The sequence below is a fragment of the Somniosus microcephalus genome, chromosome 3 (genome assembly GCF_052327205.1).
Source record: "Somniosus microcephalus isolate GS21.2 chromosome 3, FLI_Smic_1.0, whole genome shotgun sequence".
Classification (NCBI taxonomy): Eukaryota; Metazoa; Chordata; class Chondrichthyes; order Squaliformes; family Somniosidae; genus Somniosus; species Somniosus microcephalus.
Window position 1 is genome coordinate 311,836,763 of NC_140989.1, and position 25,833 is coordinate 311,862,595.

Consider the following 25,833-nt stretch of genomic DNA (forward strand, 5'->3'; position numbering starts at 1 on the left):
GAGCTGTTAACATTCCAGTGCCGTCGGCTGATGATGTCACTGCTTGCTTCACCAGGTTTTTTGGTCTCTTTGTTTCACAGGGAGCTGTGATTGGTATCGACGATGAGGATGACAGCACCTTCACAGTCACAGTGGATCAGAAGACATTCCATTTTCAAGGTGAGAACCAGAGAGATTTGGGCTTCCATTTGAAAGGCAGAAAGCACTCTGATTGCAGAGATATCGGACGAAAACTGATGCTTGGAATATTGTGTGTGAAAAGGAATTTTGACAGTGTTTTGTGAAACACACATCAGACTGTGTTGAACATTCTGGATCTTAATGATCTGCAGGTTAGAACAGTGGGTGTTTGGCTGCACTGGATTAAAAACATGTTAGACAAGGAATCGTTTTCACCAGGATTTAGATAATATATAAAAATGAAGGATAAGTTATCAAGGGGAAAAACAGTGTTCGTATCTGTTTGCATTAGTCGGAACTGCTGGGTGTTCTTTTAACTGCTGTTCTGCAGTGTGAGGACTGTGGCAGCGCAGGCAGGACAGCGACTGAGCCAAGCAGGGTTGTGTCTCTACTTAGGACTGCAGATGTGCATTAACAGGAAAGCTGAAAGCAGCATTTGGCTTTACGGTGGAGGCTTATGTCCTACAAACCGACAATTTTTTCCATCTGCATTATTTGTGTCCTCTCCTTCATTTCTGTGTCATCATTGCTTTTTCTTACTGATTTGTAATAGTAATTTGACCAGCTATTGCCATGTTTCGCCACTGTATGCTGTGGTTCTCCGGTAGGAAGGGTAAGGCATTGTCATTCCAATTTTCTGTTTTCACTTGTGATTGTGAAACATCATTTAACATTTCCATTGAGAATACCAGGGCAGTTTGGACTCCAGGAATGAGGAAAGGGAAGGTGGGGAGGGAATAATTGTTAGGTTGGGACTAGTTTATGTAATTTAGAAAACTGCAGTGAATACGTATTGCTTCCTGGTGTTAAGTAAATAATTGGTTATCTGTCAGTTTTGCTCTTTAGATGTAACCTGTACTTTTTCACTTGCCTTAGCAAATTTAAACATTTAATGTTCAACACTACATATATCATTGTACTGATTATGGAGTTAAATTATTTGTTCAGATCTACAATATACTTGTCCTGAGATTTGAGTGAAAAAAATCTCATGATTGCTAATTTGGTTCCTGTGGAAAATGTTGCATATCTGCCTGCAGAAGATGCAAGTTGTCATCTGAGCTGCTTTCATTACAATCGACATAACATTTGTTGTTCAGACATTGACGTTAGTGTGGGTAAGTTAGTATTTTGTAGGCCACATAGTATATTTGTATTGAAAGCTACAGTGTTTAGTGTGCACTGCTATGAAAAGCACCCTTGAAAGTCAGAGCCACAGCAGGAATTGATTTGGTGTTTTGGAGGAAGCACCTAGTAGAACTCGATTCTTAAATAGTGTTCCTCTGCTGTAGAGTACAGATCTCTAAGGTGCAAGGTCAGATAGATAAACACGGTCATCCCTTTTCAGTATTGCAATGCTTGAAATAGTGTGTAATTATACTTCGGAAATTTGATTTTAATTCTAAGAATTGGAAACTTAAAAAAACCCACAAACAACCATATGATCTTCAGAAATATCTTTATATTAAAATCTTACATTAATATAGAAACTACCTTATTCTGAGAATTTTATCAAGAATAAAAAGGAGGCATTGGAGAAGGTGCAAAAAGGATTCCTAATGATGATACCAGAATTGAGAGATGTTAAGCATAGGAAAGACTGAACAGGCTGGGCCTCTTCTTTTTTCTCTAGAAAAGAGAAGGCTAAGGGGTGACCTGATAGAGATCTTTAAGATTAAGAAAGGTTTTGATAGGGTAGACTTGTGGGGATGACCAAAACTAGAGGTCATAAATATAAGATAGTCACTAATAAATCCAATAGGGAATTCAGGAGAAACTATTTTACCCAGAGTGGTAAGAATGTGGAATGTGTTACCACAAGTAGTTGAGGCAAATAACATAGATGCATTTAAGGGGAAGCTAGATAAGCACATGAGGGAGCAAGAAAAATAGAAGGATATGCTGATTGGGTTAGATGAAGAGGGGTGGGAGGAGGCTTGTGTGGAGCATAAACGCCAGTATATACCGTACGATAGTATATACCAGTTGGATCGAATGGCCTGTTTCTGTGCTGTTGACTCAATGTAATATTTGACCTTGGGTGGAAAGTATTGCAGTCGAAGTGCTGTATCACTGTTAGAAAATGTGTATATCTGCATTTAGCATTTTGATTTCTAGATAAGAACTAGTACATAATTCCAGAAGAACAAGGGAGATCCATTTAATCTCGGAAACTTTTAATTTACATTTCTCCTAATAATAGTAACTATCATTACTCACCTAGTTGATGGTGATTTCTGTTTTGGGATAACTTTCCTTTCTTCTCTGCTTCCGTCAGCCTACATGCGTGCACACTCCTGAATAATACTACAACATTTTAACATGGTATTTTGTTCAAGTCGGTTTTTAAAATTTTTAGTTCTTTTAGATCCCCCAGACTAGATCCAACATCTGTGACTGAAGGCAGAAGGTTGACCACTAATTTGTTCTGTAATCTGATGCTGGGAGGTATATAAAGCAGGCTGGATGAAAACCTTTTTTAATAAATCTTTCACATAGAAAAATCTGTCAAGAGTCAGTATCCAGCTCTCGGCAGCACACAGAATTGTTGGGACATTTCTTTTCACATTCTGTGATATGTATCTCCTTCTCTAGAGTAGTTTCAAAGTCCATCAAAAACTTAGTTCTTGCATTCCCTTTGACCAGATGCACAAATTTGCAAAGTGTATAAACTTTTCGGAGCCACCAGGACAACTAAATAGGCTGTGCTAGCTTTGTTAACCATAGTCATTTGCAAGCCTGTATGGACAGTCATATATGACTTGGGCATTCAGGCTTCAAACTGCATGATCTAGAGTGGCGACCATTCTTTTCCTAGGTAGACTTATCCTGAAAGTAGTTCCTTTGACCAAGTTTGAACTTGAGGTCTTATGGCACTACAACTTCTTGGGAGTCTAGCCTGACAAAGCAGACTTCCAAAATCAAATGGCATACATTATGCAAGGAGGATGCTGTTTATTAACTGTGAGGATGAAGCAACACATGCAAAGGTAGCGAGAACGAGTGCTTCCATTTAGTAACTGAATGTGTTACAGTGAGAAGACTGCATTGGCCAAGACGTGCGTCAATACAATGAAGATTGGTATCCTAGAAAGGCAAGACAATGTAGAAAGTCAAAACTGAGATGATGGGTCTTTTTACTCATCAGGAAGCTTTAAATAGAAGAGTGGCTACAGGTAGACAACGCCAGGAGCTTGCAGAGGAAAATGCATAATGGCAACGGTTTCTGGCGTTTATGGCAATCTTGTTTTCGATAACAGGTTATTCAGAGTGCTTGCCAACCACCTTGAAATTAGCCTCACTAGAGATTCAGTTCAGAAGTTTTTGTGCAGTGATGTGCTGTCTAATTGAACTTGGAAATAGAATTATAATTCATATGATAGTCAGTAAATGCACTGTATGTAGACAAGAAGGTCTCAAGTTAGTTCCATGATATGCGTTTTTTTAGCGGAGCTTAGCTGACGGTCGTGATTGGGGCGCTATAATTGGCCTTGGGTCCCCTTGATTAGGGTAGGGAAAATCTGCATTGTTGTTGACTAGTGATCTCTTTGGATGAAGACAAGATCAGACTTGATTGTGATGTCTCCCACAACTGAATTGCCTGTCATTATTCGCTGTCTGGGTTTGCACATGAAGAATGTGGAACAAGAGAAAGGGAGAAAATTGAGGAGAGGGAGTCTAAAAGAAGGGAAGCTGTAGATTTATGCTCTCACTAATTTTCTCTGCTGGTTTTCTCCCTTTTCTGGAGTACAGTGAATCCTCGCTGTGCTGCTGTTCTACAGATAGCGGCCCAATCCTGCCTCCCTTGATATCCACAGAACACAAGCTTCCAGCATAGATGACTGGATAGCAATCAGGAGTGAGAAACCAAACCATCCCACCAAGTACTGTCACTTTTTTAGTGTTTCCAGTTTCAGGTGGAGCTGTCCAGGATTACAGTAAAATTGGAAGACCCAATTTGCAATGGTAAAACCTAGATTACAATTCCGAGCTTAACATAGAAGTATCCTGTGGCTCTCTTTCAATATCATTCATGGCACAGTTCAGTATCTTTCACAGTACCTACCTATTTAGGATTACAGGTTTCCTTCTGTTGAAGTAAATTGGGGAAAGGTGATATTGGGTCAAATCTTGCTGGAGAAATAACTGCGTTTTAATGAAGTTATTAATGTGGAAATTGGCCAGCAAGTTCAGGGGATGGAGTGATACGCCGTGAGTTGCAAATCTCTAGAACTTGCTGGTTGATTTATAACACTCCGCCATTTACTTCGCACAAATGGCATCTCGCCCTTGGCCTCCGTTATTTTTAAGAACTTGCTGGATTTGCACATTACTTGCCAATGAAACTCGTCGTGGAAAGTTAATTAAGAGCGTAAGTACCCTTTTAACAACGTGATAATTGTTAATTCAGTGCCAATCACCCTCTCTGTTCCAGAAAGGGAACAATTTAAACTGTTCATTCTCATTCCCACAAGTAGTAAATTCTTCGAGATTTTTAAAATTTGAAATTAAACATTTTTTTCTTTCTTTTCATTTTTTTTCCTTTCTCCCTCAATCCACTCTTTATTTCCCTTTCTGTACCTGATTTGACTCAAATTCACACACGCTAATTCTCCATCGTTCCTCTGTTTCTCTCTCAATCCTTAAATCGCATTAGTTAAGCAGATAGACTGTTGGTCTCGCTGTTCACCAAGGTCCCAGATGCCCCATTGTCCTCACCATGCTGTTATCAGCTCGCATTTCCAACAAGTTATGGCACATTTTTTTCAAGCTGAAGGGTGCAGGAAAAAGTCTATCTAATGCCGTACACCACAAGATAAGATGCCCTGCGGCAGCAAGGTTTGGCTGCTTATTCTAAATTTCAGATAAGACGAGGGTTCTAATGAATGTGCATACCAATCAAAATACTGTATAACATTTTTGTAAAGAAAAGCATTCACAAAAATTCCATCAATACTGTTAATTCTCAACCACTTGATACAGTATTTCATGCAACTTTAATTATTGTAATTATACATGTAAGGGTGTTGACATTCTTGTCACCATCTCTCATCCAGCTTTGTTATAAGGAAACCACTATTGAATTCCCATGATAGCCTGGCACCATTCCTCTCTCTGTATTGTCTCCACTCTTGGGTGTCTCCCATGTCTCTCTTCTGCTGTTTATGTGAGAGTTGAATCCCTTGCATGATTTTTGGAGCCACTGAATGGAAATCTATCTACAGCCACTCTATTAACATCCAGAAGTATTCTAGCTGTGTTGTCTCTGTTGTATTCACCGGACTTGTTATTATATTAACGTTCTCATTCTGTCACTGTTACCCAATATCTTCTGCAAGTAGAACACATTTAAACTGAGAATCTTTTGTGTATCTTCCACCTTAAATGGCCATGCTTCACTGCTATAAAGGATGACTATAGGACACTGATGAAGCCTTAACTTCAGTTGCATTGTTATCACTTTTGACTTCCAGATGGTATCCAGCCATTTCAATTTTCTGACGCAATTGAAATTTTCTGCTTGGTGTTTTCTGAGCATCCACCAACCTTTGTAATGAGCCCATCTTAGTAGATAAAAAATCCTGACTTTGGAAAGTTAATTAAGAGCGTAAGTACCCTTTTAACAACGTGATAATTGCTAATTCAGTGCCAATCACCCTCTCTGTTCCAGAAAGGGAACAATTTAAACTGTTCATTCTCATTCCCACAAGTAGTAAATTCTTCGAGATTTTTAAAATTTGAAATTAAACATTTTTATTTCTTTTCATTTTTTTTCCTTTCTTCCTCAATCCACTCTTTATTTCCTCTTTATTTCTCTCTGTACCTGATTTGACTCAATTTCACACACTCTAATTCTCCATTGTTCCTCTGTTTCTCTCAATCCTTAAATCGCATTAGTTAAGCAGATAGACTGTTGGTCTCGCTGTTCACCAAGGTTCCAGATGCCCCATTGTCCTCACCATGCTGTTATCAGCTCGCATTTCCAAAAATGCTTTAGCAAATGATCCATTGTAATCATGATGGTCATACCTACTTCTTTTGGCGACAGACGCTTTCTTAGTTTTTTGATGCTGTTACACAGCCCAGAATCTTATGCCCGCAGTGATGCAGACAGATAAATGGGAGCATCTTTGTAGTGTGTGACTCACAAGATTTATGACACATGAACTGTGAAAGACTTCAATTACACTTCTATTCCAGAAACACTTCTATTCCGGAAGCTCTTCAGAAAGAAGTGACACTGCAATCCCTAGCTTGCCAGAACCACAAACAGTAATTGTCAATCTTGGAGACAACATTTTGTATGTTGACAGTAGGAGGACCGCTGGAAACAGTCAAAATGCATGGGTCGACATGTTTCTCTGTTGTGGATAGAGGTTACAAATTTCCAGTGCCGGTTTCTGATGCTAGAAGCGGGTTGCATCAGTTGTTGCAAAACACCAATTAATTTAATTAACAATGGGATGATTCAATTAAGGGAGATGTTGTAGTTTCTGCGTACTTGAGGGTTATACATTCTTTTGCCCACGAGTTCAATTAAGAGCTGGCAGTAAGGGACAAAATCTTTGCCAAACAATCAGTAAATGAACAACATTAGACTTGCTCTATGGTGGCTGCCATTACGCCTTCAAATGAACAGGACCAGCTAGAGGTTCTAAAATATGTAAATTGGCGTCCACTTCAGGAAGGAAATGTCCATAGCAAGGCAAACTCTCTAATTGCAAGACCGACTGGGGCACTTAGCATAAAATTTGAATGCTGGTTGGCAAAATTAAGTCAGGATTGTCTACTAATTGAGAATTTGTCAGTGCCTTCCTTGCTAGATTATGATTTCATTCAGTATGGGGTCACCTTTGGTCTGAATAAACAGGTACAATTCAATAACAGATGCTGGATGTCCCAGAGTGAAAAGAAAGCTCCTCAGAGATGGGTTTCAAGCAGAAACCCATGCATAAATTCAGACATTTAATACCGCAGAACGCCTTGGTTACATTTGCACCACAACAAATTGGAGGTACAATGTAAACATAATCAATTATTTGAGGGCATTTGGTTGTCGTTCCTACAAGGCCTGCCTGAAGACAGTGTTGGAAGATGCATATCAGACCACTTGTCTGTGGCACATAACACTCAAAAGAATCAATATGACAAAAAATGCCCAATTTGCTTCAATATTGGTGACTTAGTGAAAGTAAGGACCCATTCTAAATAGATGGCCAACAACAACAACTTGCATTTATATAGCACCTTTAATGTAGTAAAAGGTCCCAAGGCGCTTCACAGGAGCATTATCAAACAAAATTTGACACCAGGTGCATCCTGGAGAGCTTTTTGAGCCAGCATGTAGAAAGTCCTACAAGAGAGGGGGCGGTACTGGACCTAATTCTAGGGAATGTGGCCGGCCAAGTGGAAAAAGTGCTAGTAGGTGAGCACTTTGGTGATAGTGACCATAATATGGTAAGATTTAAGGTGGCCATGGAAAAGGACAGGGATGGGCCGGAAATAAAGGTTCTAAATTGGGGGAAGGCCGATTTTAATAGGATAAGGCAGGATCTGGCCAAAATGGACTGGGATCAGCTACTTGTAGGAAAATCCGCATCGGAGCAATGGGAGGCTTTCAGAAGGGAGATTGAGATCATACAATGGCAACATGTTCCTGTAAAGGTCAAGGGTGGTTCCAAAAACCACAGGGAACCTTGGATGTCAGGGGATATACGAGAATGGATTAGGAAAAAAAGGAGGGCTTTTGGTAGATACAAAAGGCTAAAGACGGAGGAAGCCCTAGAGGAGTACAAAAAGTGCAGGGGGATACTTAAAAAAGAAATTAGGAGATCAAGGAGGGGCCATGAAATAACACTGGCAAGCAAAATAAAGGAAAATCCGAAGATGTTTTATAAGTATATTAAGGGTAAGAGGATAACTAGGGAAAAAATAGGGCCCATTAGGGACAAAAGTGGCAATCTGTGTGTGGAGCCGGAAGATGTAGGAGGGGTTCTAAATGAATTTTTTGCATCTGTTTTCACTATGGAGAAGGATGATGTAGACATAGAAATAGGGCGGGGGGACTGTGATATGCTCGAACATATTAACATCGAGAGGGAGGAGGTATTGGCGGTTTTAGCTGGCCTAAAAATGGATAAATCCCCAGGCCCGGATGAAATGTATCCCAGGCTGCTGTGTGAGGCAAAGGAGGAGATTGCGGGGGCTCTAACACATATATTCAGGACCTCTCTGGCCACAGGGGATGTGCCAGAGGACTGGAGAACCGCTAATGTAGTACCATTATTCAAGAAGGGTAGTAGGGAAAAACCGGGGAACTACAGGCCAGTGAGCCTAACATCAGTGGTAGGAAAATTATTGGAAAAAATCCTGAGGGACAAAATTTGTCTCCACTTGGAGAGGCAAGGATTAATCAGGGATAGTCAACATGGCTTTGTCAAGGGAAGATCATGTCTGACTAATTTGATTGAATTTTTTGAGGGGGTGACTAGGTGTGTGGATGAGGGTAACGCAGTGGATGTGGTATACATGGATTTCAGTAAGGCCTTCGATAAAGTCCCGCACAGGAGACTGGTCAAGAAGGTAAGAGCCCATGGAATCCAGGGTGCCTTGGCACATTGGATACAAAACTGGCTTAGTGGCAGAAGGCAGAGGGTGATGGTCGAAGGTTGTTTTTGTGACTGGAAGCCTGTGGCCAGTGGGGTACCACAGGGATCGGTGCTGGGTCCCTTGCTGTTTGTGGTCTACATTAATGACTTGGATATGAATGTAAAGGGTATGATCAGTAAGTTCGCGGATGATACAAAAATTGGTAGGGTGGTAAATAGCGAGGAGGGTAGCCTCAGTCTGCAGGACGATATAGATGGGTTGGTCAGATGGGCGGAACAGTGGCAAATGGAATTTAACCCGGAAAAGTGCGAGGTGATGCACTTTGGGGGGACTAACAAGGCAAAGGAATACACAATGAATGGAAAGACCCTAGGCAAGACGGAGGGTCAGAGGGATCTGGGTGTGCAAGTACACAGATCCCTGAAGGCGGCGGAACAGGTGGATAAGGTGGTAAAAAAGGCATATGGGATACTTGCCTTCATTAGCCGAGGCATTGAATATAAGAGCAAGGAGGTTATGATGGAGCTGTATAAAACACTGGTTAGGCCACAGCTGGAATATTGTGTGCAGTTCTGGTCGCCACACTACAGGAAGGATGTGATCGCGTTAGAGAGGGTGCAGAGGAGGTTCACCAGGATGTTACCAGGGCTGGAGCGCTTCAGCTATGAAGAGAGACTGGGCAGGTTGGGTTTGTTTTCCTTGGAGCTGAGGAGGCTGAGGGGGGACATGATTGAGGTGTACAAAATTATGAGGGGCATAGATAGGATGGATGCTGAGGAGCTTTTTCCCTTAGTAGAGGGGTCAATAACTAGGGGGCATAGATTCAAGGTAAAGGGCGGGAGGTTTAGAGGGGATTTGAGAAAGAACTTTTTCACCCAGAGGGTGGTTGGAGTCTGGAACTCACTGCCTGAAAGGGTTGTGGAGGCAGAAACCCTCACAACATTTAAGAAGCATTTGGATGTGCACTTGAAATGCCATAGCATACAAGGCTACGGGCCAAATGCTGGAATATGGGATTAGATTAGACAGGGCTTGATGGCCGGCGCGGACACGATGGGCCGAAGGGCCTCTATCCGTGCTGTATTACTCTATGACTCTATGACCTAGCCACATAACTAAATATTAAGACAAGTGAACAAAAGCTGGTCAAGGAAGTAGGTTTTAAGGAGCATCTTAAAGGAGGAGAGAGAGGTAACGAGATGGAGAGGTTAAGGGAGGGAATTCCAGGGCTTTGAGCCTACGCAGCTGACGACACGGTCGACATTGGTGCCGTGATTAATATCAGGGATTTCCAAGAGGCCAGAATTGGAGGAGTGTAGTGATCTTGGATGGTTGTAGGGCTGGAGGAGGTTACAGAGATGAGGAGAGGCCATGGAGGGATTTAAAAACAAGGACAGGTAGCCAATGTAGATCAGCAAGCACAGGTGATGGGTGAACGGGACTTGGTGCGAGTTAGGATACGGCAGCAGAGTTTTGGAAGAGCTTAAGTTTATGGAGGGTGGAAGATGGGAGGCCGTCCAGGAGAGCATTGGAATAGTCAAGTCTAGAGGCAACAAAGGAATGGATGAGGGTTTCAGCGACAGATGAGCTGAGGCAGGAATGAGTCAGGCAAGTAGGCGGTCTTGGATATGGGGTTGGAATCTCCGCTCGGGGTCAAATAGGACGTCAAGGTTGCGAACGATCTGGTTTAGCCTCTGACAGTGGCCAGGGAGAGGGATGGAGTCAGTGGCTAGGGAACGGAGTTTGTGGTGGGGACCGAAGACAATAGTTTTGGTCTTCCCAATATTTTAGTTGGAGGAAATTTCTGATCATCCAGTACTGGGTGTAGGACAATCAACATGACAAATCAATGGCAGGAGAGGGTTTGAATGAGGTGATGGTTGTAGTGTCCGTGTGTAGATAAAGACACTGAAGACAGGAGTTGGTTCATAGGTATTTACTAAGCAAGTCTGGGGGGGGTTTCTAAAGGATATACACAATACACAGGCTTATATAGCCCAAGTGGCAATTACCGGCATTATGCACACCTGGGGCTCTTAAAGGCACATACACCACAATTCCTCCCCTTCTAGCTAACTAGTACATCATATTTTAAGTAATTATTAATTACATGTTATATGCAAAATAATATACATTGCTGTATTAATTAATTATAAGTTAGTCTCTCAGGAGGCTTCCTGACTCGGTCCGGATAACGCCTCGGGGGTGTAGTAGTTTCTGGTGGTGTAGTAGGTTCTTCTGGCAAGGCTGATTCGGCTTGAAGGCCAGTGTCGGGTTCATCGGGCTCCAGTATCACCGGATCGGAGGTAGATATGGGTATCTCTACTTCATCGTTAGATGTGTAGAGTGGTGGTGTAGGTTGTCCCTTTTCGGATGACTTGATGATTTGGTCAGCATGGCGCCTTATTATGCTGTCTCCGATGTCCACGGTATACATCAGTGGTCCTAATCGTGTGCAGATAGTTCCAGGCTGCCATTTCTCGGTACGGTAGTCCCGGGCCAAAACCGGTTGGCCTATCTGGAAGGCCCTAGTTGGCCTTTCATTCATGCCCTGAAACTGCCGGTTCTCCACGTCCCTTCGGATGTTGGGCTTGACCAAATCCAGCCGGCATCTTAGGTTTCTATTGTAGAACATCATGGCGGGAGTTTGGTTAGTAACCATATGCGTTGCATTCCTATATGCAAATAAGAAGTTATCCACCTTGTGCTGAAGTTTTATGTCTTCAAGAAGGCCATCAAGGCCATGGGTAATGAAGGTCTGGACAAACCTTTCAGCCAATCCATTGGTGGCGGGATGGTATGGGGCGGACGTGTAGTGCTTTACCCCATTGCTCTTTAAGAACTTTCTGAATTCTTCGGACACAAATTGCGGTCCATTATCAGAACATATCTGCTCCGGCAGCCCATTCCTGGCAAATATGGTCCTTAATACTGTGATGGTTTTTTCCGTGGTGGTGGAGGACATCTTTATTACCTCCGGCCACTTGGAGTGTGCATCAACTGCGATTAAGAACATTGAGTCCATAAATGGACCAGCAAAGTCGATGTGCACCCTTTGCCAGGGAGATGAGGGCCACTCCCATGGATGTAGAGGGGCCTGTGGCGGAGCATTTTGGACCTTCTGGCATCCTAGGCAGCTCTTGGTCATGTCTTCGATGTCTCCATCGATACCTGGCCACCATACAAACGCCCTAGCTAGGTTCTTCATTTTCACTCCACCCAGATGCCCCTCGTGAAGCTCCTTTAGCACTTTATCCTGGAGTTTGGGTGGAATCACCACTCTGGATCCACACATCAAGGTTCCTCGGCACACTGACAGCTGTTCTCTTCTTTGCGAGAATGCTGGCAACAGTGGTTCGCCATGTGCTGGCCATCCTTTCACTGTTAAATCGTAGACCCGTGAGAGAGTAGGGTCATTTCTTGTCTCCCTTTCAATGGCAGAATTTGTCACCGGTAGACATTCCACTATGGTAGAGTGGAATATCTCTACTGGGTCTACTGTAGGTGCCTCTTCTATCGTTGGCAACGGTAGGCGTGATAAACCGTCAGCATTCCCATGCTGTTTTGACCCTTTGTATTCAATGTTGTATTGGTGTGCCCCTAGAAAAAGGGACCACCTCTGTAGTCTTTGTGCCGTCATAATGGGGACACCTTTTTTAGGGTTGAATATGGAGATGAGGGGTTGATGGTCAGTCAGCAAGGTAAATTTTTGTCCGTGTAGGTAATGGTTGAATTTCTTCACTCCCCATACCAGGCTGAGTGCTTCCCTGTCTATCTGGGCATAGTTACGCTCAGCTGAGTTCAATGAGCGTGACGCAAAAGCTATCGGCCGTTCCGAGCCATCAGGGAATCTATGGGACAATACCGCTCCTATGCCGTAAGGGGATGCATCGCACGCCAGTCTGATTGGTAGTGATGGGTTGTAATGAGCCAAAATTTTCTCGGATGTGATTAAGTCTTTACATTTATGGAAGGCACGTTTACAGTCTTCGTTCCATTTCCAAATCACTCCTGTCTGTAGAAGATCATTAAGAGGGTGTAGAATAGTTGATAAGTTCGGTAAAAATTTAATGATAGTAATTTATTAATCCCAGGAATGACCTTAATTGTGAAACATTTTCAGGTGCTGGGGCTTTTATAACTGCTTCAATTTTTTCAGGTGACTTATGCAACCCTTCCTTATTAATTATGTGGCCACAATATGATATCTGATTTTGGAAAAATTCGCACTTGGGGCGATTTGCTTGTAGGTCCCGTTCTTTCAGCCTAGTGAGCACCTGCTCCAAATTGGCAAGGTGCTCGTTGTCGTTTTCTCCTGTTATAAGGATGTCGTCTAGGTAGCATTGAGTCCCCGGAATCCCTTGCAGGACTTGCTCCATAGCTCTTTGCCAGATAGCTGGAGCTGATGCTATTCCAAAAACCAGTCGATTGTACTGGTACAGGCCTTTGTGTGTGTTTATTGTGAGATACTTTTTAGAGGTCTCCTCAACCTCCATCTGTAGATATGCCTGTGCCAAGTCAATTTTTTGTTTTCTGTCAGCGGATTTATTTTGTCCAGATTGGCATACCCGTGCAATGTGTCCAATCTTACCACATTGCCTGCATGCTTTGCCCTTGAACTAGCAGTCCCTCTGGTTATGGGTGGATCTGCCGCAGCGATAACATCTTCCGAACTCCTGTGTCATTTTATGGGTGCCGAAGTCCTGTGTCTCTTGTTGTATCTCTGCAGCTCCTTTTGCTGCTGCTTCATATGATACAGCCATACTGAAAGCTTTGTCCAATGTTAAATCTTTTTCAGAAAGCAGTCTTTTTTGTGTTCCTTCACTTAAGAGACCGCAAACAAATTTGTCTCGAAGATAATCCGATAGTCCTGCTCCGAATTGGCAGTACTTTGATAGCTTTCTTAATTCGGTTAGGTAATCAGCGTTACTTTCATTCTTGTGTTGATTTCTCTTGAAGAACTTGAATCGTTCCGCTATCAGCAGCGGTGTTGGGTTTAAATGCTCCTGCAGGGTATCAACAATTTCTTTAAAAGTCTTGTCCTTTGGTTTGGCTGGAGTGATTAAATTTCGTAACAGCCCGTATGTCTTCGCGCCCATTAAGTTCAGAAGTACTGAAGCTTTTTTTTCATCTGTTATTCCATTTGCAGTGCAATAAACCTCTACTCTTTCCACGTATGTGGTCCAATCTTCTATTTCGCCATCAAAAGCCTCAATATTACCAGATTTAGGCATTTCAGAAAAGATATGGCGCTTCCCGCGCTTTTTTTTTTTTCTCTCTGTAGCAACGATATGGCGCTTCCCGCGCTTTCCCGCCGCTGCTACCGATAACAACGCTATTTTACTGTGGTTTCCGTTTATTCACTGTTGGAGACTCGTTCCCGACGGAGGTCTAAACGCTGACCTGCTTGCCGCGCCGGCCGTCTCTCGAGTGCACCCTCCCAGTCCGTTATTGCTTGCCTCCGATTTCGCTGCCTGTCTCAGCTGTAGAGCCCGCCGCTGGAGCTCCAGCCTGACGCCCAGGAAGGATTAGCGCAGTACCTGTCACCAGCTTGGCCAGCTGGTGAAACCACAGTTTCTCTTACTTCCTTGAGTCTTCTGGACGCTGGAGGAATCGATGTCCTTGAGGTGCTGCCGAATTGCAGGTAAGTCCGTTTCCACTTCGTCGCCACTGTAGTGTCCGTGTGTAGACAAAGACACTGAAGACAGGAGTTGGTTCATAGGTATTTACTAAGCAAGTCTGGGGGGGGTTTCTAAAGGATATACACAATACACAGGCTTATATAGCCCAAGTGGCAATTACCGGCATTACGCACACCTGGGGCTCTTAAAGGCACATACACCATAATTGCTCTTAAAGGCACATACACCACAATGGTGAGGTAGAGCTGTGTGTCATCTGTGTACATATGGTACCTTGCGTCATTTCTTTAGATGATGTCGCTGAGTGTTAGCATGTAGATGAGAAATGAGTTCAAATCCCACCACGGCAGCTGGGGAATTTAAATTCAGTTAATTAAATAAATTGGGAATATAAAAGCTAGTATCGGTAATGGTGACCATGAAACTACCGGATTGTCAAAAAAAAACATCTAGTTCACTAATGTCCTTTATGGAAGGAAATCTGCCATCCTTACCTGGCCTGGCCTATATGTGACTCCAGACCCACGGCAATGTGGTTGACTCTTAACTGCCCCTCTGAAATGGCCTAGCAAGCCACTCAGTTGTCAAGAAGGTGGCTCACCACCACCTTCTTAAGGGTAATTAGGGATGGGCAATAAATGCTGTCCTAGCCACCGACGCCCACATCCTGTGAACGAATAAAACAAATAGGAGGGGTCTGTAGAGGTAACGATGCAGGAGCGGGAAGAGAAGCCATTGAAGGTGATTCTCTGGCTACGATTGGATAGTTCGAAATGGAACTATAAGTGTGACATGTCTTTATACTGGACATGATGGGTGGAAGTTCATGGAGGAATGGATAAGGAGGTGCTGGGAAATTCTGAGGTGACTTTGGGTGAATACCGGTTCTCACCTTTGTCCTTACTGACGACATTATCATGAGCTACCATGTCACCTTCCACTGCCGGTTAAAAGATACTGTTGTAGGTGAGGAAGATGAGATGAAATCTTTGGTAGGTAATTTCTAAAGAAGAAGAATGGGATGATACAGTGTCTACTGATCTGTGCTGATTTTTTAAATCTAAGTGGAACATGGTTGTTCACAAACCAAAAAAGTAGTCAGGAATCTTAATCCAGAGAAAGAACTTTACCCAAATGTTTTGAAGTAGACGGATAACTACTTCTAGACTGTAGTGCCGAAATGGTACTTGTACAGTACACTCCTACTAACAAGCAAGAGAAATTGTGCGGTCAAAAAATGTTGGAGCCACATTTTACATGTGTGAGATGAAGTTATTACTTGTGTGCCATTATCTTTACCACTTTCTCCTTGTCCAGAAACACTGGTCCAATAACACACAAGCCTTCTTGACCGGAAAAGGCTATTGTGATCCAAGAGTTAAACGTTAATATCCTTAATATTGATGAGTGTTGGTGACCAAGTGTCTCAGGAACTTCCATTAAATTGCCCCCGTCCAAAATTTGGTGCTGAAATTCGGGACCCAAGACGCATGCTTGTCATGCTTCAAAACGCATTGTGTGTGATGATTTCACTTATATGATGTGGACATGTATTCCGAGAACGGGGAAAATTGCCTTTGTTCCAGATCAGAATTGGGAAGAACCCTTAACCTGCAAATATCTGGGAATTTATTGGTGCAAATTGGTGAAGGAACAATTTAAGCTCCCTAGAAAAAAGCCAGTGTAGTTTATTTCATGATAATTAATTTATAAGCCAAATGTACTAATTTAGATGAATGTACTGCAAGATAAGCTTGGAATATTGTTAATCTGAAGAAAATGCAGACATATCTTGTGCTTCTCATTTAGAGTCTCCTGCCACAACGCCATATCCATGACTATGAGGACCAGCTTCAGAGCTGCTGATCCTGCATAGTCATGCTCAAGAGATGTCTGCACTGACTGACATTTTTGGGGGTGGGAAGGAGAAAGATGGGCTGGCTGTAAGACACAGATTCAAGTAGGAGGCAGAACACACTGAAGGACACAGATCAAAAATGGATAAACAGAGACCTTGAAGGGCGGTTATCGAGAAGGAGGTAAAAAGCTAGAGTGATACATTGAAGGACAGCGAACCAAAAAGATTAGAGAGAAATCAATGGTGTCAGAATTGAACAAAGATAAAGAGACATGGAAGGCCAGAGAGCAAGTAGGATAAGCAAGAGATCGATAGTGGCAACATTTAGGAGACCTCATTAGGCAAGGTAAGTTTAAGAGGGATAGAGAAAATCAAATGGAAAAATTGAGCAAAATAATTAAAATTAATATTTAGAATGATTATTTAGGGGAGGGTAATTTGAAGAGTAGTTTTATATTTGGAGTTATGTGACAGTATTGGATGCTCCCTGAAGTATTTTATTGTGACAAATTGCAACATGGCAGGAATCCTAATTTTGTAACTATTTTTGGTTTGTATATCAGCTGGTGTTTGATCCTTTCATGTACCACTGCATCTTATATTGGATGTAAAATGTGGTAGTCTGCAGTAGATTGAAAATTTTAACTGTGCCTCATGAAAATAAAACTAACTAGCATTTTTTAGTGTACTAGTAAAGTTATTTGCATTAAATTTCTGTCTCTGCTATTTTGACGCTTGTGATTTCATTTAAAATATACTATGCGCATAAAAATAGCATGTAGAGGAAGTTAACCTCCCCAAAATGCAAATTAAGGGGGGGGGAAAAAGGTAATTTGCCTGTTTCTGTCTTCTTTCCTTGGATGAGAGTAGAAGCAGCCTGACGTACAGGCATTTTCACTATTTGCTTTTTTGATGCTGGATGGAATTGCACTTTGCACTTGAGATTGGGAAATTTGTGGCTTTACTGTACAAATGATGCTGCAGTTCTTGAAGTGTTACATAGAATCGCATAGAATTTTCAGTACAGAAACAGGCCATTCGGCCCAACTGCTCTACACGAGCCTTCTCCAACTCTACTTCATCTATCTGCCTATCTATCTGTCTCTAACCCTATCAGCATATCCGTCTATTCTTTTCTCCCTCACGCACTTATCTAGCTTCCCCTTAAATGCGTCTATGCTATTCACCTTGACTAAGTTAAACTGATTTTTTTTTTTTAATTTTGAGGTCTGTTGGTTCTAACAATAGCGCCCAGTTGAACTTCACACTTCAGCTTTTCAGAGGGTGCCATTTCTTGCCTGATCTGTATCTGATGAGAATGGTATTGCAGAAATTTGAATCATAAGGATGGGGCTGCCTCATGAAAAGTGATTGTTTAACAATTAGAACACTCTCTTTTTAAATATAATCCAGTGGAATAGCTGTTGTAATGAAAATTAGTGTTTTTCAGATAATAGCATTACATTTTTGGAGTTCCCAACTTTAGAGAGAGGTCTTAAGATGTTGCAGTAAAATTACAAGTAATAGAAAAAGTTCTATAGAAGGTGAGAGAATCTTTATTAGCTCAAATTGGACAGGGCATCATTTGGCAAATGTTACATTTAAATTGGTTTTATTTTTAAAATAGTAGAATTTAAGTTATTAGATTAGCTGTTTTAACTAATCTGAATATCAAAATATTTTTTCTGCTTTCCAAATGCTCATCTTCACTTACCCATAAATATCTGGAGGACTATAATCAATGTTCCCCGTAATTTTTGTTTGGGTATGCGGGCCCGTTAACTGGCTGCGCGGCCCATTCAACTTTTTGCGCATGCGCAGTTATTTTAATTGTAATTAAAAATTTTTTTTTTTCTAGGATGTGGGCGTCGCTGGCAAGGCCAGCATTTATTGCCCATCCCTAATTGCCCTTGAGAAGGGGGTGGTGAGCCACCTTCTTGAACCGCTGCAGTCCGTGTGGTGAAGGTACTCCCACAGTGCTGTTAGGTAGGGAGTTCCAGGATTTTGACCCAGTGACGATGAAGGATCGGCGATATACTTCTAAGTCAGGATGGTGTGTGACTTGGAGGGGAACTTGCAGGTGGTGGTGTTCCATGCGCCTGCTGCCCTTGTCCTTCTAGGTGGAAGAGGTCGCGGGTTTGGGAGGTGCTATCGAAGAAGCCTTGGCGAGTTGCTGCAGTGCATCTTGTAGATAGTACACACTGCAGCCACGGTACGCTGGTGGTGGAGGGAGTGAATGTTTTAAGGTGGTAGATGGGGTGCCAATCAAGCGGGCTGCTTTGTCCTGGATGGAGTCGAGCTTCTTGAATGTTGTTGGAGCTGCACTCATCCAGGCAAGTGGAGAGTATTTCATCACACTCCTTACTTGTGCCTTGTAGATGGTGGAAAGGCTTTGGGGAGTCAGGAGGTAAGACACTCACCGCAGACTACCTAGCCTCTGACCTGCGCTTGTTGCCACAGTATTTATGTGGCTGGTCCAGTTAAGTTTCTGGTCAGTGGTGACCCCGAGGATGTTGATGGTGGGGGATTCGGCGATGGTAATGCCATTGAATGTCAAGGGGCGGTGGTTATACTCTCGCTTGTTGGAGATAGTCATTGCCTGGCACTTATGTGACGCGAATGTTATCTGCCACTTATCAGCCCAAACCTGAACGCCGTCCAGGTCTTGTTGCATGCGGGCATGGACTGCTTCATTATCTTAGGAGTTGTGAATGGCACTGAACACTGTGCAGTAATCAGCAAACATCCCCATTTCTGACCTTATGTTGGAGGGAAGGTCATTGATGAAGCAGCTGAAGATGGTTGGGCCGAGGTCACTGCCGGTGGGCGGCCTGCATGGGTGCTCCAGACCGCTGTGCAGCTTAGCGGGAACGTTGACTATAATACTGTAGGTTTCCAGAAACAAGAGCTAGGTAATAAAATTTTAAAAATAAACATTAAAATGATTTATAACGATCTTAAAGTAAACAAACATTGTTAGCTGGTTTATTTTGGTGTAGAGTTGCTAGTTCACCCCTTAGAAAATTAATAAATAAATGTGTTATAAATGTCATTAATTTCCATGATATCTATTACAAGAGTAGATGCATTGCTGGTCATCTTCCAAAATTCTATAGAGTCTAGAACAGTTCCCATGGATTGGAGAGTAGCTAATGTAACCCCACTATTTAAAAAAGGCGGCAGAGAGAAAACAGGGAATTATAGACCGGTAAGCCTGACATCGGTAGTGGGGAAAATGCTCGAGTCCATTATAAAAAATGTCCCCCCAGTCTCTCGCTCTCTCTCTTTTTCCCCCCCCCCCCAAGTCTCTCGCTCTCTCTCTTCCCCCCCCCCCCCCAGTCTCTCTCTCTCTTCCCCCCCAGTCTCTCGCTCTCTCTCTTCCCCCCCCAGTCTCTCGCTCTCTCTCTTCCCCCCCCCAGTCTCTCGCTCTCTCTCTTCCCCCCCGTCTCTCGCTCTCTCTCTTCCCCCCAGTCTCTCACTCTCTCTCTTCCCCCCCCCAGTCTCTCGTTCTCTCTCTTCCCCCCCAGTCTCTCGCTCTCTCTCTTTCCCCCCCCAGTCTCTCGCTCTCTCTCTTTCCCCCCCCAGTCTCTCGCTCTCTCTCTTTCCCCCCCCAGTCTCTCGCTCTCTCTCTTTCCCCCCCCAGTCTCTCGCTCTCTCTCTTTCCCCCCCCAGTCTCTCGCTCTCTCTCTTTCCCCCCCCAGTCTCTCGCTCTCTCTCTTTCCCCCCCCAGTCTCTCGCGCTCTCTCTCTTCCCCCCCAGTCTCTCGCTCTCTCTCTTCCCCCCCAGTCTCTCGCTCGCTCTCTTCCCCCCAGTCTCTCGCTCGCTTGCTCTCTTCCCCCCTAGTCTCTCGCTCGCTCTCTTCCAACAACAACATGCCCTCGAAAAACCCTCGGCACCGCCGGGCACTTCAGCTAGTAAAAAATGTAATAGCAGAGCACTTGGAAAACAGTGACAGGATTGGACAAAGTTAACATGGATTTACAAAAGGTAAATCATGCTTGACTAATCTGGAAATTTTTGAGGATGTAACTGGTAGAATAGATAAGGGAGAACCAGTTGATGTGGTGTATTTGGACTTTCAGAAGGCTTTCGATAAGGTCCCGTTAAGAGATTAGCGTGCAAAGTTAAAGCACATGGGATTGGGGTAAGGTACTGACTTGGATAGAGAACTGGTTGGCAGACAGCAAGCAAAAAGTTGGAATAAATGGGTCTTTTTCCGAGTGGCAGGCAGTGACTAGTGGGATACCGCAGGGATCGGTGCTAGGACCCCAGCTATTCACAATATATATTAATGATCTAGATGAGGGAACTAGATGTAATATCTCCAAGTTTGCAGACGACACAAAGCTGGGTGGGCGTGTGTGCTGTGAGGAGGATGCCGAGAAACTCCAGTATGATTTGGACAGGTTGGGTGATTGGGCAGATACATGGCAGATGCAGTATAATGTGGATAAATGCGAGATTATCCACTTTGGTGGCAAAAACAGGAAAGCAGATTATTATCTGAATGGCAATAGATTGGGAAAAGGGGAAGTACAACGAGACCTGGGTGTCCTTGTGCACCAGTCGCTGAAGGTAAGCATGCAGGTGCAGCAGGCGGTTAAGAAGGCAAATGGTATGTTGGCCTTCATAGCGAGAGGATTCGAGTACAGTAGCAAGGATGTCTTGCTGCAGTTGTAGAGGGCCTTGGTGAGACCACACCTTGAGTATTGTGTGCAGTTTTGGTCGCCTTATCTGAGGAAGGATGTTCTTGCCATGGAGGGAGTGCAGCGAAGATTCACCAGACTGATACCTGGGATGGCAGGAATGACATATGAAGAGAGATTAGGTCGATTAGGCTTGTATTTGCTGGAGTTTAGAAGAATGAGAGGGGATCTCATTGAAACTTATAAAATTCTAACAGGACTAGACAGACTAGATGCAGGAAGGATGTTCCCGATTGGGGGGGGCGGGGGGGGGGAGGGGGAGTCCAGAACCAGGGGTCACAATCTAAGGATAATGGGTAAGCCATTTAGGACTGAGATGAGGAGGAATTTCTTCACCCAGAGAGTGGTGAACCTGTGGAATTCTCTACCACAGAAGGCAGTAGAGGCCAATTCATTAAATATATTCAAGAAGGAGTTAGATACATTTCTTAAGGCTAAAGGGATATGGGGAGAAAGCAGGGACAGGGTACTGAGTTTGGATGATCAGCCATGATCTCATTGAATGGCGGAGCAGGCTCGAGGGGCCGAATGGCCTACTCCTGCTCCTATCTTCTATGTTTCTATTTATAATATTTAAAAAAACTGCATGTGTGTGTGTACTTCCAGTCTGTGCCTAGAATACCATATCATCATTTTTTTTAAAGTGTTTTTATTTGTTTAATTACTGAAAGTTACTGGCTTTGATAACACAACAACTTGCATTTATATAGTGCCTTTAACGTAGTGAAACATCCCAAGGCACTTGACAAGAGCATAATCAGACAAAATTTGATACATTTGCATGTACTTTCTGTCAGCCATTTTACAGTTCTCTAATCACACTCAATTACATGCAAATTTGATCTAGGCAAATATTTTACACGTGATTGGCACATATGCAAATTTTTCCAAGAATCTTTTTAAAAGAAAATGGAAAGAATACCAATAATTTGGATTATAAAGAGATACTCCTTCATCAACAGAAAATTACTTATCACAGGAGTCAGCATATGACTTAACAATAACCATAGCAAGCAAACTTAAGAGAGAAGCCCAAACAATTCATTTTAGGTTCAGACTTGCAGTTTGAAGAGCAATTACTTTTTTGCCTTGCTCTGTACAGTTCCCTCACTAAACAGTTACATCTTAATTGACCCGAGGCTCTGTTTACTTAACAGCAATTAGACTGTGGTTGTAAAAGGAATCTTGCCACCAGACTAATACTGTATATTGTAATGGTTTCTGTCCTTGTATGATTTATTGTGAGCCTCATCACGGATATCCACTAATAAAATATTAAATGGTGCATGGATGATAAACCCAGAATGTTCAGAGTATTCCAGGAAAGTAAGAACAGAAGGCATAAATTTAAATCAATGTAAAGTAAATTTTAAAGCAGCTTCTTTACTCCATGCCAAATGTTTGGAATAATCTGCCTGATGGAGTAGCAGAACCAAGCCATTGGAGCTGTTCAGTGGGATACACTTCAATGGGGCCTCATTGACTTTTTCTTGTGTTTTTTGCCTTTTTTTTTTTGTATTTTTGCAACTGTTAACTAAATTACAACATTTGAAAGATTGATTTTCTACATTATTTTCTTAATCACATGATCCACATCTGACCAGTTTGGCAGACTGACCGGAGAGTTAAAACTGTTGTCTGTGTAGAAGCAAACAAATAAAAGCACATTTCAAAAGGTCAAATGCCGGGGAGTATTTCAAGATGTGGATTTGCTTTCTTAGTTTTAAAGTTAATCAAAGAATAAAACATGGAAAATCTGAGCATAACGGGCAAGTCAACCAAAGCCGCTAAAAGTAAAATAGCATAAAACTGGCCTTGTGCATCGGGCACCCATTTAGACACCACCGGTAGGTTGAAAATTGCCCCCCATTGTATTGGCCCGGATTTTTGTTTGTAAGGATAACGGTGAGGCTATCAGCGCTCACCGTTATTAAGGTGTAAATCGGACAGCAACCTCCAGCGTTGCACATGTGCAGTTAAACGCGGAAATCGGGAAGTTGCTGTCCGATTTGCCCTGCTCCTCCACAAGCTTCGCCGCACTGATACCGCGCTAAGAGACTCTGCATTCGAACACATGAAAGTTGTGGTACTTACCTACTAGATACCCACTAAAACACTCCAGAAAAAATATAGGGCTTGTCCATTTAAGTGTGAGTCAATTTTTTAAATGGCGTGATAAGTCTTAATTACTGGCAAAACAACCTCTCTGGCTCTGAAAATTAACTTTTACAAGTATGGAATCTTATTCCTTCAGAATTTAATTATTGTTGGAGATTTTTAAAAAAAAATAAAAACTTTTTTACTTTTTCTTTCTGTCTCTTTTTTTTATCTCTCTCTCTCTCTCTCAATCCCATCTTTCTTTCCTTCTCTTTATTTTTGCTCTTTGTACATGATTTTACATTGAATTTAATATTTTTAACTTGCAGTTTTCTGGTTTAGACTGTGTGTCTCAGTGAGGATTCTTCAATCTGATTGGTTGAGGAGACACACTGTTGCTTTCCTTGTTCACACGGGTCCCCAGTTCCCCTGTAGAGGATGCCACACTGCTTTGACTGTCCAAATCGCAGTGTAAAAGTCCACAGAAATTCTGCGGACAAATGTAAGCATATTGAATGGCAAGCGCCATTCATTCGCCACTGACTGCAAAAATCCGGGCCATTGTTTTTTGTTTACTGAGCAGACCTATTCAATTCTGTCTTGTGCAAATGTGTTTTTCCACTCTTTGTGAAAAATATTGTGGTTGTTCAGTATTTTCACCCCGACATAAACCATGCTGTACAATGAATGTCAGCCAGGCATTCAGGGATACACTTAAATTGATTTGATATTACTCATATATAAGTACTTTTGACAGAGGTTGCTGAATAGCAGTCGAGAGCAAAAAACTCTGGCAAATTATTGCTTATTTTCCGTTGTAGATGGGGCACCCACAGGCCATTACCAATGCCCCAGCTGAGAGTAGCTAACTCAACACAGACTAGAGATCGACTGTGGGCCATTCTTAGTCTATGTATCTCTACTACACTGTGGGTTTACTCGATAAAGAAATAACTTGCACTTATATATCATACTAGTTGAAGTGCCTGGCGGTGCTGGGGTTTTTTTGAGGGCATGTTGTTGTTGGAAGAGAGAGAGAGAGCGACTGGGGGGAAGAGAGAGAGAGCGAGAGACTGGGGGGAAGAGAGAGAGAGCGAGAGACTGGGGGGAAGAGAGAGAGAGCGAGAGACTGGGGGGAAAGAGAGAGAGAGAGAGCGAGAGACTGGGGGGAAGAGAGAGAGAGAGAGAGAGCGAGAGACTGGGGGGAAGAGAGAGAGAGAGAGCGAGAGACTGGGGGGAAGAGAGAGAGAGAGAGCGAGAGACTGGGGGGAAGAGAGAGAGAGAGAGAGCGAGAGACTGGGGGGAAGAGAGAGAGAGAGCGAGAGACTGGGGGAAGAGAGAGCGAGAGACTGGGGGAAGAGAGAGAGAGAGAGAGCGAGAGACTGGGGGGAAGAGAGAGAGAGAGCGAGAGACTGGGGGGGAAGAGAGAGCGAGAGACTGGGGGAAGAGAGAGAGCGAGAGACTGGGGGGAAGAGAGAGAGCGAGAGACTGGGGGGAAGAGAGAGCGAGAGACTGGGGGGAAGAGAGAGAGCGAGAGACTGGGGGGGAAGAGAGAGAGCGAGAGACTGGGGGGGGAAGAGAGAGCGAGAGACTGGGGGGGGAAGAGAGAGCGAGAGACACGGGGGGGGGAAGAGAGAGAGCGAGAGGACTGGGGGGGAAGAGAGAGAGCGAGAGACTGGGGGGGAGAAGAGAGAGCGAGAGACTGGGGGGGAAGAGAGAGAGCGAGAGACTGGGGGGGAAGAGAGAGAGCGAGAGACTGGGGGGGAAGAGAGAGAGCGAGAGACTGGGGGGGGAAGAGAGAGAGAGAGAGACTGGGGGGGAAGAGAGAGAGCGAGAGACTGGGGGGGGAAGAGAGAGAGCGAGAGGACTGGGGGGGGGAAGAGAGAGAGCGAGGAGACTGGGGGGGGAAGAGAGAGAGCGAGAGACTGGGGGGGGAAGAGAGAGAGCGAGAGACTGGGGGGGGGAAGAGAGAGAGCGAGAGACTGGGGGGGGAAGAGAGAGAGCGAGAGACTGGGGGGGGGAAGAGAGAGAGCGAGAGACTGGGGGGGGGAAGAGAGAGAGCGAGAGACTGGGGGGGGAAGAGAGAGAGCGAGAGACTGGGGGGGGAAGAGAGAGAGCGAGAGACTGGGGGGGGAAGAGAGAGAGCGAGAGACTGGGGGGGGGAAGAGAGAGAGCGAGAGACTGGGGGGGGAAGAGAGAGAGCGAGAGACTGGGGGGGGAAGAGAGAGAGCGAGAGACTGGGGGGGGAAGAGAGAGAGAGCGAGAGACTGGGGGGGGAAGAGAGAGAGCGAGAGACTGGGGGGGGAAGAGAGAGAGCGAGAGACTGGGGGGGGAAGAGAGAGAGCGAGAGACTGGGGGGGGGAAGAGAGAGAGCGAGAGACTGGGGGGGGAAGAGAGAGAGCGAGAGACTGGGGGGGGAAGAGAGAGAGCGAGAGACTGGGGGGGGGAAGAGAGAGAGCGAGAGACTGGGGGGGGAAGAGAGAGAGCGAGAGACTGGGGGGGGGAAGAGAGAGAGCGAGAGACTGGGGGGGGAAGAGAGAGAGCGAGAGACTGGGGGGGAAGAGAGAGAGCGAGAGACTGGGGGGGAAGAGAGAGCGAGAGACTGCGGGGAAGAGAGAGAGCGAGAGACTGGGGGGTAAGAGAGGAGCGAGAGACTGCGGGGAAGAGAGAGAGAGCGAGGAGACTGGGGGGGAAGAGAGAGAGTGAGAGGACTGGGCGGAAGAGAGAGAGAGCGACGGGG

General features: G+C 44.0%; 1 protein-coding gene across 5 annotated transcripts in view; it reads left to right on the top strand.

Annotated features, from left to right (window-relative positions):
• Window positions 1-25,833, top strand: part of osbpl9 (oxysterol binding protein-like 9) — a 232,894-nt gene that overhangs the window by 60,041 nt on the left and 147,020 nt on the right. For all 5 annotated transcript variants that reach the window (XM_085982919.1, XM_085982918.1, XM_085982920.1 and 2 more), the window contains exon 3: window positions 81-159. In XM_085982919.1, coding sequence (XP_085839045.1) covers window positions 81-159 — 79 coding nt within the window. The remainder of the gene's footprint in view (window positions 1-80; window positions 160-25,833) is intronic.